Raw genomic sequence first — 18,940 nt, 5'->3', positions numbered from 1 at the left:
TTGTGGGTGCCACTTGTGACTGAGTCCTCTTTAAATAGATATCTAACATCTAATATTATTCCTGGTCTGATTAGTTGACAGTATTATGGATTCTTACTTTATCTTTCTCCAAAGCTGAAATTTCCACTTTTCATTATTGTGGCTAAAGGTGCTAATGTTAGACTTGTGGTCAGATCCGCCACTTGATGCATGTTTACTTAAAAATTGTGAGGTTTTTGTTTTTTTTTAATGGGATGCTAAGAGCAGATTCTTCTCTCACCAGTGTGTATACAATCTCTCCTACTCAACTTGAGTAGAAATAGAGGAAATCTTTCTGTGTGACCTATTGAGGAAATGGCCATAGACATTCTCCTTAAGAGACAGTCACATCCAGAGACAAACCTGAAAGCTTTCTGCTGAGAATTTTTTTATTGAAGAATGAAATCCATATATTTGCTCCCATAGCCATCCAAGAGGGATTGATTCTCTACGTGGAAGCTGCCAAAGGGAACTCGGTGCCCTTGAGCATCAGGGAGACTCAGCATTGTCCGTGCTTTGCCAGAAAAAGTGCACCACGACTATTCCTACAAGAGAAATAATTTTTTTTAAGGGAATGCTGTGGAGATCTTAAATTGAAACTTTAGTATTCTTAGATCAAGCCAGCCAAATGAGCACAGAGCGTGAAAGGTAAGTAATTAGTAACTGAGCTCCAGCATGGCAGAAAAAGTAATTCAATGAACTTGTCAAAACCAGTGTTACGAGCCAAAAAAATCTGTAAATATCTCTGTTATCTGCCACTTAGTAATATTATGATGTTGATCAAGTCTTCTTTTCCAGCTTCAGTTTCTTCCTACAATCCACTTTCTTTTTTTCTCTTGCCCTCTATCTCTTTCTTTTTACTTCTTTTTGTAAAATATTATAATTATCAGTGAACCATCTCACTTTTATGCTTTGTAGGAGCATCTTGCTTATTAGGTAGCTATGATGGTTTCTGGCTCGGCGGGAAAGGCTATTTCTGCAAATAGCACATTAAATTCAGCACTTACACGGCAGCATTGCAAAATAAAAATTTGTTTGCATAGCTCTGCCCATCGGATCCACAGAGAGGTAAGTATTCCATGGTACATATATCAAATATTGGGTACACTCAATATCCTGCAGTCCAAAAAAAGGAAACAAAGAAAGAACAACTTCAAATTGTTAAATTATAGAAAATGAGCTTTTTTTAAAGGCCTCGAGATGTCATTTAGCCCTCAATCCCACATGCAAAAAGACATATCCTCTTCAATTTACAAAATCTGACCCAACCATGGTGGCAATCTTGTCACAGTAAGAGATAGCTTAGCTTGAGTTTAGGGCTTCCCTCTCACTCATTGTCCACTCGGTACTGGTGAAGAGAGTACATCCAGGGGGTCTTTTTTTTTTTTTAAAGATTTTATTTCTTTATTTGACAGAGAAAGACACAGCGAGGGAGGGAACACAAGCAGGGGGAGTGGGAGAGGGAGAAGCAGGCTTCTGCTGAGCAGGGAGCCCAATGGGGGCTCGATCCCAGGACCCTGGGATCATGACCTGAGCTGAAGGCAGATGCTTAACGACTGAGCCACCCAGGCACCCCCCAGTGGGTCTATCTTGTGCTTAATTTCCGAACCAGTCCTCTCCTCGCCACACAGTTATCCACTTTATTCAGGCCCACCAGATGTCTTGCCTGCATAATTGCAGGTGTCTGCCAGTTTGCTGCCCAGCGTCCATGCTTAGCTGAGATTTCAGTCACCCTTCACACTCATGTCAGAGTGATCTTTTAAAAACCAAATCAGAACTTTTTTTATTAGTTAACTGATTCCGCATCTACAGGAAGTCCCCTCATGAGCCGTGCTTACTTCTCTCATCTGCTCTGCCTCTAACTCCAGCTGAACTTGAGTGATATTCCCTGAGTGTTTCCTGCTCCTATACATCCCTGTGCCTTAGCTTAGGCTGTTTTCCTATCTTACCCGACCTTACCCACTGGAGCCATCAAAACAACTCCTAAGACTCCTAGTCTTCCTTAGAAATCAGTTTAACTATTTTTGTAACAGTTTCATGACAACATTTCTCTCCCTCACATTGGGTCAGATGCCACCCCTTAAAATGAACTGTCTTTACTACCACAACCTCATGTTTTTATTTCTCTTGTCACATTCCAACCTCTATTAAAATTATTGACATCCATTCACATAGCTCTTTACTCCAGAAGTGTCTTTACATTTGTTCTCGAGTTTTTTTTGTTGTTGTTTTTAAAAAGATAACTTCCTTTATTGTTATGAGAGTGTCCTCGAGTCCCTAATGTCCTCTTCTTAACCTGCTAATTCGTTGCAGTGTTAGAAAACAACCACATGTATACCAATCTGACCCAATTAAGGGCTATGAGTAAAATTTGTGGAGTTTTCCTCTGGAGAAGTAAATTAACTGTGTTCAGGTCTTTTGTTTAGGCTGGCCACATGACTTACCTATGACTATACATACTCACAGACAATTTCTAAAATGTCTATTTTAAAACTTTCATAAAGTGAGGAATTATTGTAACATTTTATATTAAGAATAAATAAAATTTCTGTGTATACTTACACATTTATTATCATGAAGTTTTCTGACTTGAAATCCTTTGTTTCTGAAAGAGAAGATTTTCATTGAATGGGTAATGCATTACTTGGCATTTCACAATCCACAGAGTAAAATACTGTCATATGTCATTCTGTATTCTCTGTCCTGTACTGAGAATGAGGAGCTCTGGTTAATATTCTACCCAGGTTGGCTAATATTGACCATTAACACCTTTGGTGGATGATCATTTTGTAAACAAATAAAAATATAAGAAAATAAGATCAACACTAAGAGGAGATTGGGCATTTTAAAAAAATTAGTCCATGAATATTCAGATGAAAATCAAAGGCATAATATAGTGTGAAAACATTTTTTGCAGTTAAGAAAAAGAAAATATGTTCCAAATCCATCTGTGGCACTTGTAGTCTGTGTAATTTTGTTACAGTCACTTCTTTCTGTAAGATTTCTGTCTTCTAAAAGGAGGCTATGAAATGATAAAACCAGTAAAATCTCGTGTTTAGTCTCTTGTGTTTTTATTAGTACATGAGTTTGCGTATCCTGAGAGACTTTCTTCTTCTTCTTTTTTTTAAAGATTTTTATTTATTTATCTGACAGATAGAGAGACAGTGAGAGAGGAAACACAAGCAGGAGGAGTGGGAGAGGGAGAAGCAGGCTTCCCGCTGAGCAGGGAGCCCGACATGGGGCTCGATCCCAGGACCCTGGGACCATGACCTGAGCCGAAGGCAGACACTTAACGACTGAGCCACCCAGGCGCCCCGAGAGACTTTATTCTGAATAACACTTGTTATTACACTTGACTATAAATTTTCAGAAGGGTTAGAAAAGAAGGGAGAAAAAGATGAGAAGGAAGAAGAGCTCATTTCTGTAAGTATGCAGTCTGTATTAGCTGCATAGCTAAGATTTGATGTGTTTTATCACCGTGGATCCTAAACACTATTAGAATTTCCAGCTTACAGATGAGACGACTGAAGCATGAGGTGGATTGGGTATTTGCCTAATGTCACACATCTCCTAAGTGCAGTCTGGATTCTAATGCAGATGTGTGACTCCAAAGCCTGTGATTTTAATCACTAATCATAAAGTAGTGAATTCCAATTCCTGGAATGGCTGGTAATAACCATTCTTTCATTCTCCTAGAAGCTGAGATGTTTACAGTGAGGAACTCATATGTAATTTGCGGGCTACTGGTGGTGGGGGTCCCAGCTATCCATTTGTACTTTCAATCTCCTCCCTAGACTTTTCCAGATAATCATAAGAAGCAACATGGATTTTCTCTGGGGTAGGAAGGATAGATCAAAGTTTTGTAAATAGCACCCATGGCAAAGAGCCTACATAGAGAGAGCTGTCTTCTGAGCTCTCATTATGCAATAAGAAAGACACAACAGAGGATTATGGAACTTTGACCAAGATACATTTTCTGCCTGAGACTCAGCTTCCTCAAATGTAATGTGGGAATAAAAATGTCTATAGGTAACAGCTAATGCCTGAGGAATAGTGTATAATGTGAATGAGAATTTGGCTGGATAGCAAAGAAATACATATCTCCTTTGAGATATAGCTAAATTTATTTGTTTATTTTTTATTTGAACAAAGCAATGCCCAAAGGGTATTGGAGGAGCACAACCAAAGGTAGGATTTATCAAACCACATTGTTATAAACCAAGCAGATTTTGGCCAATGTGGACTTCATGATCTTTAAAAAAAAACAGGGGATCTAAACTGAGTATGATACTTACCGAGTTAGCATGCAAAACATGCATTCATCACTGTAAGTCTTATGATCTGTGCCGCATATTGGATCCAGGTGCCTTGGGCATGCAATCTCAGAGCCTTTTGTGTTGTATTTGGAGCAGTCCACCTATAATTGGAACAAAAAATAATGGCCTACATCGTCTTCCTTCAATTCTGTAGTCTTTCTCATATCAAGTTGGTAAGACAGAGAAGAGAGTGGAAAGAGTACTAGCCTCTTCAACTTTTTAGCAAACATGTCTAGAAGACCTTATGTGGATCAGATGCTGTGCTACGGGCAGCTAGGTCAGACAGGTCAGACATGAAACATTCTGAAATTAGAGTTAGCTGTTTAAGAAGGAAATGTTATTTGTTTCAGAGGCACAGATCTGAGATTCAACAGTCTTGCACAATTCACAGCGCTTACCAGAGCACATACCCTCCCCAGTGTCTATCACCCAGTCACCCCATCCCTCCCACCCCACCCCCCACTCCAACAACACTCAGTTTGTTTCCTGCGATTAAGAATTCCTCATATCAGTGAGATCATATGATACATGTCTTTCTCTGTTTGACTTATTTCACTCAACATAATACCCTCCAGTTCCATCCACGTCGTTGCAAATGGCAAGATCTCATTCCTTTTGATGGCTGCATAATATTCCATTGTATATATATACCACCTCTTCTTTATCCATTCATCTGTCGATGGACATCTTGGCTCTTTCCACAGTTTGGCTATTGTGGACATTGCTGCTATAAACATCAGGGTGCACGTACCCCTTCGGATCCCTACTTTTGTATCTTTGGGGTAAATACCCAGTAGTGCAATTGCTGGATCATATGGTAGCTCTATTTTCAACTTTTTGAGGAACCTCCATACAGTTTTCCAGAGTGGCTGCACCAGCTTGCATTCCCACCAACAGTGTAGGAGGGTTCCCCTTTCTCCGCATTCCCGCCAACATCTGTCGTTTCCTGACTTGTTAATTTTAGCCGTTCTGACTGGTGTGAGGTGGTATCTCATTGAGGTTTTGATTTGGATTTCCCTGATGCCGAGCGATATTGATCACTTTTTCATGTGTATCTGAAACAAATAATGCAATATATGTTAAGAAAAAAAAAAGAAGAAGAAGAAGGTAGCGGGAGGGGAAGAATGAAGCGGGGGAAATCGGAGGGGTAGACGAACCATGAGAGACGATGGACTCTGAAAAACAAGCAGGGTTCTAGAGGGGAGGGGGGTGGGAGGATGGGTTAGCCTGGTGGTGGGTATTGAGGAGGGCACATTCTGCATGGAGCACTGGGTGTTATGCACAAACAATGAATCATGGAACACTTCATCTAAAACTAATGATGTAATGTATGGGGATTAACATAAGAATAAAAAATAAATTAATTAATTAAAAATAAATAAATAAATAATAAAAAAATAAAATAAATAAAAAAAGAGAAGGAAATGTTAGTCTCTCCATTTTGAGTTACAGTGAGAGTACAATGGAATAATGAAAGTGAAAAATACTCAGAAAAGTTTGAAACAACGCCTAAAAGTAACAGTTTACTTTATCTGTTCTTCTCCTTTTGCAAAGAGATTCCTTTTGTGACCTTTAAAGAAAGAACCACCACCAGGAGAAGCAGAGTAGGAATGGTTTTACCTCCCTAGGAATTATTTCCACCCACAGTGAGCCAGCTTCATTACTTTCACAGCTCCGTTTACACATCAGCTCCGATTTCATTTTTACCAAGACCCCACAGAGAAGGTTACACTCACCTTTCTTCCCACTACTTGATCACCGGAAGACAGTGGCATGAGAGCATTTGAAGAGAAGGAATCAGAGAAAGAGCAAATTCCACAGTTAGAGATGCAAGGCTGAATTCATTGTTCACAGTAACCAAAACCCATATCTGCCATCCCTGGCCCAGGCCAGACCTAAGAGATGTCTCTTCTTTACTCAGAGCCAACTCAGGATGAAGCCAGAAATATGTGTGATTCTGATTAAAAAAAAACAAAAACAAAAACAACATGGGGGAAATCCCTGGTCATTGGAGAAAGGGCTGTCACAGGAATTCCTGTGAGCAAGCCCAGGGTAGGGTTGGGTGAAGGTCTCAAAGCTGCGTAAGTTGTTTCTGAAAGGCAAGTCAGAAGCCTGGTGTGGATCAGGAACTAAGCAGGTTGCCCACAGTCCTTTTCTTCTTCTTTTTTTAGATTGAAGTATAGCCGAGTCAGTATGTTTCATTAGTTTCAGGTGTACAACACAGTGATTCACTAAGTCTATACATTATGTTGTGCTCACCACATTATGTTGTAGCTCCCATCTGTCACCAAACAGTATTACAGTACTGCTGACTATATTCCTTATGCTGTACCTTTTATTCCCATGACTATCTTTTTATTCCTCTTCGCAGTCTCTCTTCCTCTTCTAGAAGGTCTGACCCCCCATCCCTTCTTTGCTAATCAGGCCAATCCAAATAGTTAAGGTCTCAAGTTTTCTTCTGACTTTAACATTCTATCGTTACTGAAGGTTGAACAAACTGCAGTTAACATAAAGCCATCGCTATTCAAAGGAGTCTTAACTCGCCAGGTGGAGACGTAGCCCATGTGGTGGCTACAAGAGCAAAGATGGCAAAAGCAGTGATACTCTCCATAGTGATGAGGAGTGAGGGTGACTGCTCCGAGGCACACATACACGTATATATATACACATGCATAAGGCAGGGTCCCACCCTCCTCAAGATTGATCTTTTCACTGATGATTTGTTGTTAACCCAAGCTAGGATGTTAAGTTTATTTGTCAAGAAAAGCTTCCTTATTACCTTGATTTATGGGCAGCTGGAAGAGTTATACCCTGAAACTCACCTACCAGAACTGTCTTGCATAGTAATCCTCTGGTTTCTTAGCAAATACAACGGCATGGCTATATTTGAGACCAAATAAAATCATAGGTGTAGTGAAGAGAAATAAACAATAAAATGACATGTATAAAGGGTTTCAAGATAATATGAAATGAGGGAAAGTTGAAATAGAAAACAGGAGCAATGAGAACATTTCTTGAAAATGTATAGTAGTACACAACATGAATACTTAGCACTATAATACATTTTCTAGAGTTTGAAGATAATTTACCATGTTCTATGAAGGCTTGTTAAGTGACTAAAAAAACTTGTGAAATATGCAGACCAGTATTACTGCTACTTAGCAGATGGAACTACAAACACAGAAAGATTAAGTGCTTTCTCTTTAGTCACAGAGTGAACAGTTGGAAGAGCCAGTTCTCCAGGATTCTAGATCTATACTTCTCTCCTATTTTTTTTACTAAGATATGCTACTTCAATAACAAAGCCCAATATTTATATTGAAAATCCAGATTTTAGCATAGTGTCTCATGCTTCTTAAGATTATAACCATGATATTCTGCTTGACACATTCTTCTGTGTCCATATCTATATATATTATGTCCATCCACATAACCAACGTTCTTTCAATAATCCAGGCCTAATGTTTCCAGTTACTTAGCACTTTCATCTCTATCATCTCATGTGGATGACACCATCTCATGTGAAGACATCAGCTCTCTAGAAGATAGAGTTAATACAGAGTTAAGCTAGGGTTAATTCCAAAAGGACAAACTCAAAGATTGGAGGAGTTAAGCAAATTGCCCAAAGCAGACAGCTAATGAGTGATAGAATCTTGACCAAAACCAGATCTTTCCATTTCAGAACTTATGGTCTCCCAGTAACTGGTTGCAATTATTTCTAATTTTTAAGATGTTTCTCTCTCATTCATACTTTCCATTCTTCAATACCACCTCTTTTTCTCAGAGATAATTCCATAATTTTGGTTTATGCTATTGTGAAATCTGCATACTTGCACCTCACCCATATTTCAGTGCTTGTTCAGCATTTGAAGTATGTATACTATACTGAAATGTGCTCTGGAAACTTTTCTCAGTGGCATAAATGATCTTCTTCCCAAGTCATAGTGGAGCATCTGATTAGAGTGACCAAGTTCTGAGTAGATGACAGAAATGAGAAAAATGGCTTAGTGATGGTAGAGTTGGCCAGGTCAGGAGCAAGCACCTGGGTCTGTGGCTTTCAAACTTTTCATTATTGTTATTTAATTAAGAAATGGTATTTTCCCCCTCCCTGAATGTAATTCTATGAAGCAAGCAAGCAATGAGACAGATTTTTAAGCAGTCACTTAAATAGAAGCAAGACAGGATTCAAGAGTGCCTGCATTTCCAGCACATCCCATAAGTTTCCATGCAAATCCATTTGGAAACTGATCTAGAACACACACTTACAAGGAAATTAGGCCCTGGAAGGGAGAGTATTTTGTCCAAGACCTCTCAGTGAGACAGATCCCCAGATTCTAGTACAAGATTTGTTCTGCTATGCCAAATCTTTTCAGACCATTACACAGCCCTGTGTCAGCATGGGATTTCTGCCCCTACTTGCTTTCCCAGAGAACATGAGCAAGTATCTGCCACCTGGGTCCTGGACTCAATTCTCTACTGCTTATTGGATCTCACCTTTCTGACATCCCAAAGGATCTTGCAGTTCAACATGTTCCTAGGAGAGCTTGTTGCTAAATCTCATTTTTAATGGCTTCCCTCCAGTTTCACTTTGTTAATATCTGTCAGTGGCAACCCAATCCAGGAACATTGTAGGAATCTTCATTTCTTCTCTGATTTTCACACTCACACCCAATCTCTCACCAACTAGGTTTTGAGTGTGTGTCTTCCTCGCCAGGAAGAATATAAGTGTTGTTTGATTGTTTATTATTTTTTTAAATTCAGAGTTCAAGAATAATAGCTTATAAATCTACCTCTAAAAAAAAATCTACCTCCCATATTTCTTCCTTTTGGAAATTTCCACAGGGATGACAGAGAATTTAACCCTGTCTCCAAATTCTAATAAGACTGCATTTTTCTTTCTTCCTTTTGCCACTACTCAGTAACTTTCTAAAGATTTAATGCTCAGGAAATAAGTCAATCAGAGAAAGACATGTATCATATGACCTCACTGATATGAGGAATTCTTAATCTCAGGAAACAAACTGAGGGTTGCTGGAGTGGTTGGGGGGTGGGAGGGATGAGGTGGCTGGGTGATAGACATTGGGGACGGTATGTGCTATGGTGAGCGCTGTGAATTGTGCAAGACTGTTGAATCACAGATCTGTACCTCTGAAACAAATAATGCAATATATGTTAAGAAAAAAAAAAGAAGATAGCAGGAGGGGAAGAATGAAGGGGGGGAATTGGAGGGGGAGACGAACCATGAGAGACAATGAACTCTGAAAAACAAACTGAAGGTTCTAGAGGGGAGGGGGGTGGGAGGATGGGTTAGCCTGGTGATGGGTATCAAAGAGGGCATGTTCTGCATGGAGCACTGGGTGTTATGCACAAACAATGAATCATGGAACACTACATCAAAAACCAATGATGTAATGTATGGTGATTAACATAACAATAAAAATTTTAAAAAAAGATTTAATGCTCAGCATTCCTTGGGCTCAGGGAAATACAAATCAAAACTACAATGAGATACTTCCTCACACCAATCAAAATAGCTAAATTTAACAAGTCAGGAAACAACAGATGTTGACGAGGATGTGGAGAAAGGGGAACCCTCCTACACTATTGGTGGGAATGCAAGCTGGTGCAGCCACTCTGGAAAACAGTATGGAGGTTCCTCAAAAAGTTGAAAATAGAACTACCCTATGACCCAGCAATTGCACTATTAGGTACTTATCCAAAGGATACAAACATAGTGATTTGAAGGGGCACCTGCACCCCAATGTTTATAGCAGCATTGTCCACAATAACCAAAGTATGGAAAGAGCCCAGATGTCCATCAACAGATGAATGGAGAAAGAAGAGTGGTACATATACACAATGGAATATTACTCAGCCATCAGAAAGAATGAAATCTTGCCATTTGCAACAACGTGGCTAGAACTAGCAAAATAAGTCAGTCAGAGAAAGACAAATACCATATGATTTCACTCATGTGTTGAATATAAGAAAGAAAACAGATAAACACAGGGGAAGGGAAGGAAAAATAAGACAAAAACAGAGAGGGAGACGAACCATAAGAGACTCTTAACTATAGGAAACAAACTGAGGGTTGCTGGAGGGGAGGTGGATGTTGGGGGTTGGGGTAACTGGGTGACGGGTGTTAAGGAAGGCACTTGATGAAATAAGCACTGGGTGTTATTTACAACTTGAATCACTAAATTCTACCTCCAAAACTAATAATACACTATATGTTAATTAAATTGAATTTAAATAAAAATAAATAAAAATAAAAAATAAACACAGTATGTAGGATTATGTAAACTCAATATCATCACAACACATTGCCCAGATCAAAAGTTACTTCAGAGCGACTTCAAGTCCATTCCCATTTCTATTACCAGTTCCTTAACAGGTTTAAGGTTTTATCTCAGAGAGAACCGATTGGCTGTGATTTTAGGGCAGCCAGGCCTGGAGGTGGATGTGCACTGCACATGAATTCTTAGCAACCCCCAGTATGATCCCCCACGTAGTAGGTGTGAGTTTTGATCAATAAATGTAGATGTACAAAATTATCTATTCCCTCTTTTTCTCTAAATAAAATCATGTCTGATTCCAAGTCTTCTGCTGGGCTTTGGGGACGTTTAGTCTCATTCATTATTGAGGTTGATGAGGATCTGAGATGGTTAAGAAGAGCGCAAGAACATGAGGCGAGGCCCTCTAATCCCTGGCTAGTCATGGCTGCTGCCTGCGTCCTGATGGTCCAAGCCAGCTGTAAATGGTTCCCTTCCCTGAGGTATTTCCTTGATTCTGCGCCACCCATGGGGCGTGGTGACTTTGGGTTGAGATCGAGAACACTTGAATCCTGGGTTTGGCAGACACATTTCATGGTCGTACACTCAGCTGTCTTTTGCTTTTCGAGGCTGCTGCTCAGTGTTAGAACTTGGTCCCTTTCATTTCTCTTGAAATTTTTATTGCTTCTCCTTTCGTTGCTTTCCAAAGCACACAAGCCATTAAGAATAATTTCTTGCCCATTATGTTTTTGTCCAGTTTAACTAAAATATCCTCTAAGGCAAATGTACACACTGTTTTCTTATAGCTCTGTGATTGAGGGGAAGGAAAGATACAGGGAAGAGTAGTTAATAGCTTTTAACTCTTGCTTTTATTGTTGATGTGTTATTATATCATGTTTAATATATTGACATTAAAATGATGATCAACATTCCACTCTTCTTTAGAATATTATCTTGTGCTTCTAGGTAAGTGCTAATCGGGGATTAGGCAGCTCCACCAGCAATCCTTCAGTGGGCACTTAAAACTGGAACCCATTCAACTGCCTACTTCTCTTTTGAGCGCATAGGAACAGCCTCTGGGTGGGGAAGGATGTGGCATTTCCTGCTAGATGTAGCCATACTGTCCTGTGACCAAAAGCTGGGACTTAAGCAAATATCCCCTGTGAACACAACTTGTCCATAACTTATTTTTAGAGACCTTGGCAACAGGAGTTCTGGCAAATTTCTCACTTAAAATTCCAGGAGCAAAATGGATCGAGAGGTAAGAATATAATAGCTGAAAACTTCATTTTATTACTGCTCCCAGGACTTCTTTCATGTAAGTCAAGCCATTGGAATTCACTTTTCATTATTAATCCCATTCCTATATGCTAAAAAATCATGTGTTACTTTCTTCTGCCACATGTTCCATAGATTTGGAATTGAATTATTCCACGAATAAACAGAAGTAACCATTTCTGTAGATAGTGAGCAATTTTCTGGATCACTAGATGCAAAATCCATTTCTTTTGTCTGTAAACATAATCAGATAGATAATATTATTTTTATGAAGAGCATGGAACTGGGATTCATTAAGCCAGAGGGAGTGGTGTAAGGAACATGAGATTAAAATACACTTACTTGAATTTGTATTTTTGATGTAGACCCACTTGGGTAAGCTCAAAAAATCACTTTCCCTCTCCAGGTTTCAAGATTTCCATACATGAAACATCCTGGATAAATCATCTCTAATTTTTCTCTAGCCCTGTCGATCTGGGATATTATCAACCTGAAATAAAATGATCTTTTCTCATTTGAGACCTTATCAGTATGTATTACATATTTAGCAGATAAAAACCAATTAATCAGTTGCAAGTACAATGCCAATTACAATAGTACACTTCACAGCATATTTTTCTGGCATCATGCTACTCTTTGCATTCCTCTTTAGCTGCAGCTTTTGCTAGTATTTCTGAGAAATACCTCATGAATTTAGCCTTCTGGGGCAGGGAGGAGGAGGGGAAATACATCTTATAAGTTCATATTTTCATGTAACTAGTTTGTTTCCAGCTATTAGCATCAGTGTTTTTATTTATTATTATTATAGGGAATGTAGTTGCTTCTTTAAGTTCCTTGAAAAGTAATGGTCCTCCCCTATCCTTGTAGGCTTTATGTCATTGACCAGAACTGAGAGTTTCCGTCCTATATTCCCTTTTAAAATTTTTATCTTAAAAATTTTAAATTTTTAAGGTCTAGTTTTACTCAACAACTTTTGATAAGCAATTGCTTCATGCCAGGCATTGTACCAGGCACTGGGGATTTAAACATGAACATTAAATGTTCTCCTCTCTTAAAAAAGTCACAGTCTAGTGAGAGGGATCAACTTCTAAATAGGCTAGTGCACAGCAGTGACAGCTGGCCAGGCAGGTGTAACGAGAGGATATTATGGGAGCATAAGAAAGGAATGACTAATTCATATTCTTTTTTTAAAAATTTATTTATTTATTTTTAGAGAGAAAGAGAGAGCACAAGCAGGGTGGGGGCAAAAGGAGAGGGAGAGAGAGAAACTTAAGCAGGCTCCACACCCAGCACAGAGCCCGACACTGGGCTCAATCTCACCCCCCTGAGATCATGACCTGAGCCAATATCACGAGTCAGACGCTTTACCGACTGAGCCACCCGGGCACTCCTAACTAAATCATATTCTAAGGGGAAAGAGGTCATGGAAGGTTTCCAGAAAAAAGCTGTACCTTCAGTGAGCAATAACAAATAAGAATTTGGATGGATGGACCTTGGGAGATGGAAGAAAAACTAGGAGAAGGACCATGGGGGTGGATAAAAAGAGTATGTTAGGAGGGGACATGTAGGAAGAAGTTCAAGAAAATTATTTAAGGGAAAGAGGACAACGTAAAAGGGGAGGCTGGAGAGGTGAACGGAGGCCTCGCATGTCAGAAAGGCTTTGGACTTCATCTTGGGGGCTAGAGAAGCCACTTACAGGTTTTAAGAATAATGCTATCAGATCTGGATTTCAGAGCATTATTCTGCCTACAGTGAAGAATGCAGTGGGAGGGAGAAGACTGAAGCAAGGAGGTCATTAATAAGCGATGATCATGAAGCGACGATGATGACTTGAACCTGAGTTTATCCGGAGGAAGTTTAACCTTCCTCCGTAGATTGACTCTACGGAGGAAGAAAGGGGTGGGGGTAGACCGAAGCCAATGCCTAGACTTCAGATTTGTGTCACTTTGCTTTGTTCTAGCACAGTGTGGTGGCTTAGTAGTTTTCAACAATTTAAACTGGGGAATTAAATAGATCAGTGTTTTGAAGAGGTCATTTGGAGGTTTTTTGTTTTTTTTTTTTTAAGAGAGAGCTATAAGGATGGAGACAAGCAAGTCGGTTTGAAGGCCACTAGAAAAATCCATTGGAGAAAAAAAGAGGGTCTAAAAGTCATAAAAAAATATTACAAGTACTGTAACAGATTAGAATGGCAAACGTACACACTGTTTTCTGATTGCTTTGTGGTAGAGGGCAAGGAAAGATACAAGGAAAGCTAGTTAATGACATAGGATGACCTACAGGAAGACAGCACACCTTCCTTCAAAATAATCTGGAAGGAGCTCTATGGTCTAATAAAATTTCCATCAAGGAAGACAAATATTTTGTTTGACTCTTTTCCTGGGACTAATCCTCATTTGACAAAGTCCTCTCTGTTCTTTCCTCATCTCAAAGAACGATTTATAGTCACGTGTTATTTAGAAAGAACTTTAACTTCAGTACTGAAAAGAAAAAGGCACCTGTGTGTCATAATAGCATCAAAGAAAGAACAAGAATGTCTTGCTTGCTTTTTTTCCAGGAGGTAGACAGCCCTTGTCATTGTAAAGGCCGCAGGACATATTTACTTTATTTACCATTATCTCTCTATGTAATATATGACACTGGCCTTGGTCAAAGTCAATCAAGAAGGCCACAAAGAATGTTGGATTGGGGTACAAATCTGAGTCTTGCCATGTGCTTTTCTCAGTTTCAAGCACATATTAAATGTTTAGAAATGTCAACATTTATTATTTTCTAGAATTTTATTAAACTATTCTATTTCTATTTTTATTCTCTATTATCATGGAGTGAGAAGTGTGGTTGGTGTTTAAGAGTATAAAAGAGGGTGAAGAGAAGACCAGTAAGTTACAAAGAAGGACAAGAGACAGATTCTTATCCACTACTGAGTTATAGCCCACAGGTCAAACCTGGCCCACCACCTGTTTTTTTTTTTTTTTTAAAGATTTCATTTATTTATTCATCAGAGAGAGAGAGAGAGAGCACACACACACAGGGGGAACAGCAGGCAGAGAGAGAAGCAGGCTCCCCGCCGAGCAAGGAGCTCTATGCGGGACGCAATCCCAGGACCCTGGGATCATGACCTGAACTGAAGGCAGATGCCCAACCCACTGAGCCACCCAGGCATCCCCTACAACCTGTTTTTATAAATATACTTCTATTGAAACACAGCCATGTATACTTATTTACATAATGTAAATTTATTTACTTACACAACAGCATGATTGAGCGGTTGTGACAGAGACTGTATGTCCTACAAAGCCTAAAATATTTACTATCTGGCTGTTTACCGAAAAAGTTTGCCTACCCATAGTCCAGAGAAGTGCTCTCCTTGGGTGTTTTTGAAGCCTTGAGAGAGAGGAAAACTTCAGGTGAGTTCCTTACATGAGAAAATAAGGAGTTTGATAGTGTTAGATCTCTGAAAACCCATATTCTGAAAATGGAATCATTTTCAGCATCAGTTCTAGAGAAATGTGTAAGTCTGTGGTGGTGACCAAGTAGAGGTGATATCGTTTTTTTTTTTTTAAAGATTTTATTTATTTATTTGAGAGAGAGAATGAGAGAGAGAGAGCATGAGAAGGGGGAGGGTCAGAGGGAGAAGCGGACCCCCCGCTGAGCAGGGAGCCCGATGCGGGACTCGATCCCGGGACTCCAGGATCATGACCTGAGCCGAAGGCAGTCGCTTAACCGACTGAGCCACCCGGGCGCCCAAGGTGATATAGTTTTGCGTTTTCAGTTCCAACTCAGGATCCTTTGTCACTTCCTGGGCTAGAATTTTAGGGCTGGTTTGTGAAATCTCAGTGACATGGGTCTGGTTTTCATTTGCCTCCCATCCATTGAGCCATAACTCAAGAAGCAACTCAAAAGTTAGTTCACTTGAAAGAAAAATTAGTCTACTTGACATTTAATGCAGCTATTTTGTTGTGAACATTTTGACACAGATGACACATTATATTCACCTGTTTGTGTCTGCCAAAAAAAAAAAAAAATCAACTTTCAGCTTTTTAAAAATCCCAAGTAATGTGTTCAACACCTTCACATTCAACCCCAATCCCTGCACCTCAGTCCACTGTCTATTTTTCTTGGACCCCATCCCATTCATGATGTCTGCATCCTCCACTTTACCCTGACTTTCCCTGGGTCCCTGGGCCTTTCTCCATCCCCATGTCTCATCCCATTCCAGACCATCCTATGCTCCACCCCACCCTATTCCTAAGCAACACTTTCCCTGGTGTTCAGAATGATTATCAAGGATTGGTTAAGTCTTAAGCATACGATAACAAAGTCTTTTGTGCATATTACCTAATAATCATAATCATCACAAAAATACTAATGAAAGAAGGTAAAGGGTTTATTGTTTATAGCTCAATAAAATGTTCAAAATGACATAAAAAAGCAACTGCTTCTCAAAAAATAATATGTCTTAGCCATGGACACCCTAGCCATCCAGAGTTTCTGGATTTCCTAAACTACCCAGGAAGGAGATACAATCTCATGTTACAGACTCCCTAAACTCTTCCCTTACATCCTGGAATTGCCAAAGAAAATAGCAACATTGTTTCTCACTTCTTTTTTTTTTGAAATGACAGTATTTTCATCCTTGAAAAATGATTTACAAGTCTTCTTTTTTTTTTTTCCTGTTTTCTTAATGATAGCATAGAAAAAAAACTAGTGCGGAATTGATCTTTCACACAGTTACAAAGGACAAAGATCACAAAATCCTACTATAATTGCCCTAGGGACAACTTATCTAAAAGAAAAGGGCAGAGGTGAAAAACACAGAATTAACTTCCCCAATCCAAGTAGACCTGCCATTCTGGGTACAGTTCTTCTATAGCTGAGAACAACTTCAACCATGATGGACTCTGCATTGCTTTCTCCCTCTAGGATGTGTTCAGCACCAGCCCCATAACTGTAAGTGAACAACGTAACTAGGTACGCTCACAGGACGTCAGTATCAAGATGCTGAGCACGACAGAGTTTCAGCACTGAGGCAGGAGCTTACAGGCTGTTCCATCTCACCCCTACCTACTGCTTGTATTCCCTGGTTGATTTCTCAGGTGCATGAGCTCAATGACTGGTTTAGTGGCCTCTAGCTACATGTAGCTATTAAGCACTTGAAATGCGGTTGGTCCAAACAGATATGCTGGAAATACAAAATACATACACTAATATCAAGACCTGGTTAAAATAAAAGTTTGTATTGGTTATATTTTGAAATGAGAATAGTTTTGACATATTGGGCTACATAAAATATATTGTTAAAGTTGACTTTACCCATTTCTTTTGTATCTACTAGAAAATTGGAGATTACATGTCATTTGAATTCTATTTCTAATGGACAGTGCTGCCCTAGCGACATGCGACACACTGGTAATTCTCATTTCCTTAGTCTTGCCCAGACCATGGGTCCAAGGCCCTGATAGAGGAAATAGTCAAGGAGCAACATGACTGAATATGAGAAACTACTGGCTTGTGTCTCTGGATGGTATTTGTGTAACAGTGGTAGTTACGCTCTGTAGAAGTACAGAAGGTAGGCAGGAGAGCTGGTAAGGTGACAGGTACTGAAAGTGATTTATAGCTGGTTTGGTCTTACACAGCTCTTGAATGCCAGGGAGCCCATACCTCCCTACCTCCCTTTTAGACATTTCTTCCCAACTATGACAGCAACTTGCATCTGAAAAAAGTGAGCATTCTGTGTCCACCAACAGCTTAGCAAGACAAAAGGGTAGAGTTTTTGGCTTCTGTAAAAAAAAACAAAAAAACTTCCTATTATCCAGGCAGTGACGAATCCCAGAAATGGTGTTCTGCTGGGTTTACTTTTATTGAACAAGTATTTGAACAGACAGCATTGTGATCAGGAGGTTTTCAAGCACAGACAGATGGAGAGGTCTCTGTGCCCTCAGATCACAGAATCTAGGAGGAAAGAGACAGGAAAGACTGGAAGTCAGTGAGTCCATTCCCCCAACAGCTCTGTATTATTTTCTATAGTAAATAAGACAGGCTCTGAAGAATTCTTTCTCTATACAGATGGTGAGGGTTAGGCGATTCAGAATTGGGGCATATATTTTCCCTCCTGGCTTTCACCAATTCTTCCATCATTTGTCCTGGAAGAGAAGATGGGTAGGTTAGGTGCTAGAAACTGAGAGATACTATAGATATGTGGGTTCTACATCTACAGGTGTACTGTAGTCAAAGAAATCCATACATCCTTGCAGTCTGCCAAGAACTCACCATTTACGATCACTTTCACATTTTATCCAATTGATTCAATGAGTACCGAGCACCTAGAACACACTGCCTGCAGCAGTAGGTACAAATACTAACTCTGCCCTTGATCATGTGTGACCCTCATCATCATGTGTGATCATGTGTGACCAGACCCTGCTAATGAAAAGAGGTAGGTGTCAGTCACATCATTTCACAGAGGAGGGAACAGAGCTCCAGAGAAGGTTAGTGACTTGCCAAGGTCTCACACTGGGTCAGAACTTAAATCCAATTCCTCCAACACTAATGCTTTACTATTATAAGTTGTTTGAGGCCATAAGAATTTAATCAGCTAACTTGCTTGCCTGACTCATCCAATATTCATACACTCTTGAAATGGACATTTAAAAGAGTGAGTCAACACCTAAACATTTTTCAAAAGAAGGTAAGGGCCTCAGGAAGTTTTTTCCCAGGTAACTGCACAGTGTCAGCCTGGAGCAGTAGCGCTATTGTTCCAACCCAGACCTCCATTTTAGTTGTCACATCCACCCCAGGAGATTTCCTTTGGTTTGAGGGTGGCCATCTATGGTCTTGTGGTATCTTCGAAAAGCTTTGTCATGGAATTGAGAATAGTCCTGTATTCATCTCACAAAATAGTATTAGTATTTTCCTTAACAGAGAAATGTCCTTTCAAGGTAGCTAATTTTTATTTAATTGAGCTATGTAATCCCTCTTCTAGAGCCCCTGGTTTTCAGAATTTCCTGACAACTAAGGGATGGTGGCAGAGCATAAGCTATGAAGCCAGAAGATCTAAAC

General features: G+C 39.7%; 1 protein-coding gene across 3 annotated transcripts in view; it reads right to left on the bottom strand.

Moving 5' to 3' along the window:
* Positions 1–17,701: 17,701 nt before the first annotated feature.
* Positions 17,702–18,940, bottom strand: part of SPINK5 (serine peptidase inhibitor Kazal type 5) — a 75,326-nt gene continuing 74,087 nt past the window's right edge. For 2 of the 3 annotated variants that reach the window (XM_035014417.1, XM_035014415.1), the window contains one exon: positions 17,702–18,024. In XM_035014417.1, the coding sequence (XP_034870308.1) occupies positions 18,016–18,024 (9 nt within the window). In that variant the 3' untranslated portion in view covers positions 17,702–18,015. The remainder of the gene's footprint in view (positions 18,025–18,940) is intronic. The other variant, XM_035014416.1, reaches the window with a different exon arrangement.

This window comes from Mirounga leonina, unplaced genomic scaffold (assembly GCF_011800145.1).
Source record: "Mirounga leonina isolate KUSES-001 unplaced genomic scaffold, KU_Mleo_1.0 Mir_168, whole genome shotgun sequence".
Lineage (NCBI taxonomy): Eukaryota > Metazoa > Chordata > Mammalia > Carnivora > Phocidae > Mirounga > Mirounga leonina.
The sequence above is the reverse complement of the archived record's forward strand: the minus strand, read 5'-3'. Positions and strand labels throughout refer to the sequence as shown.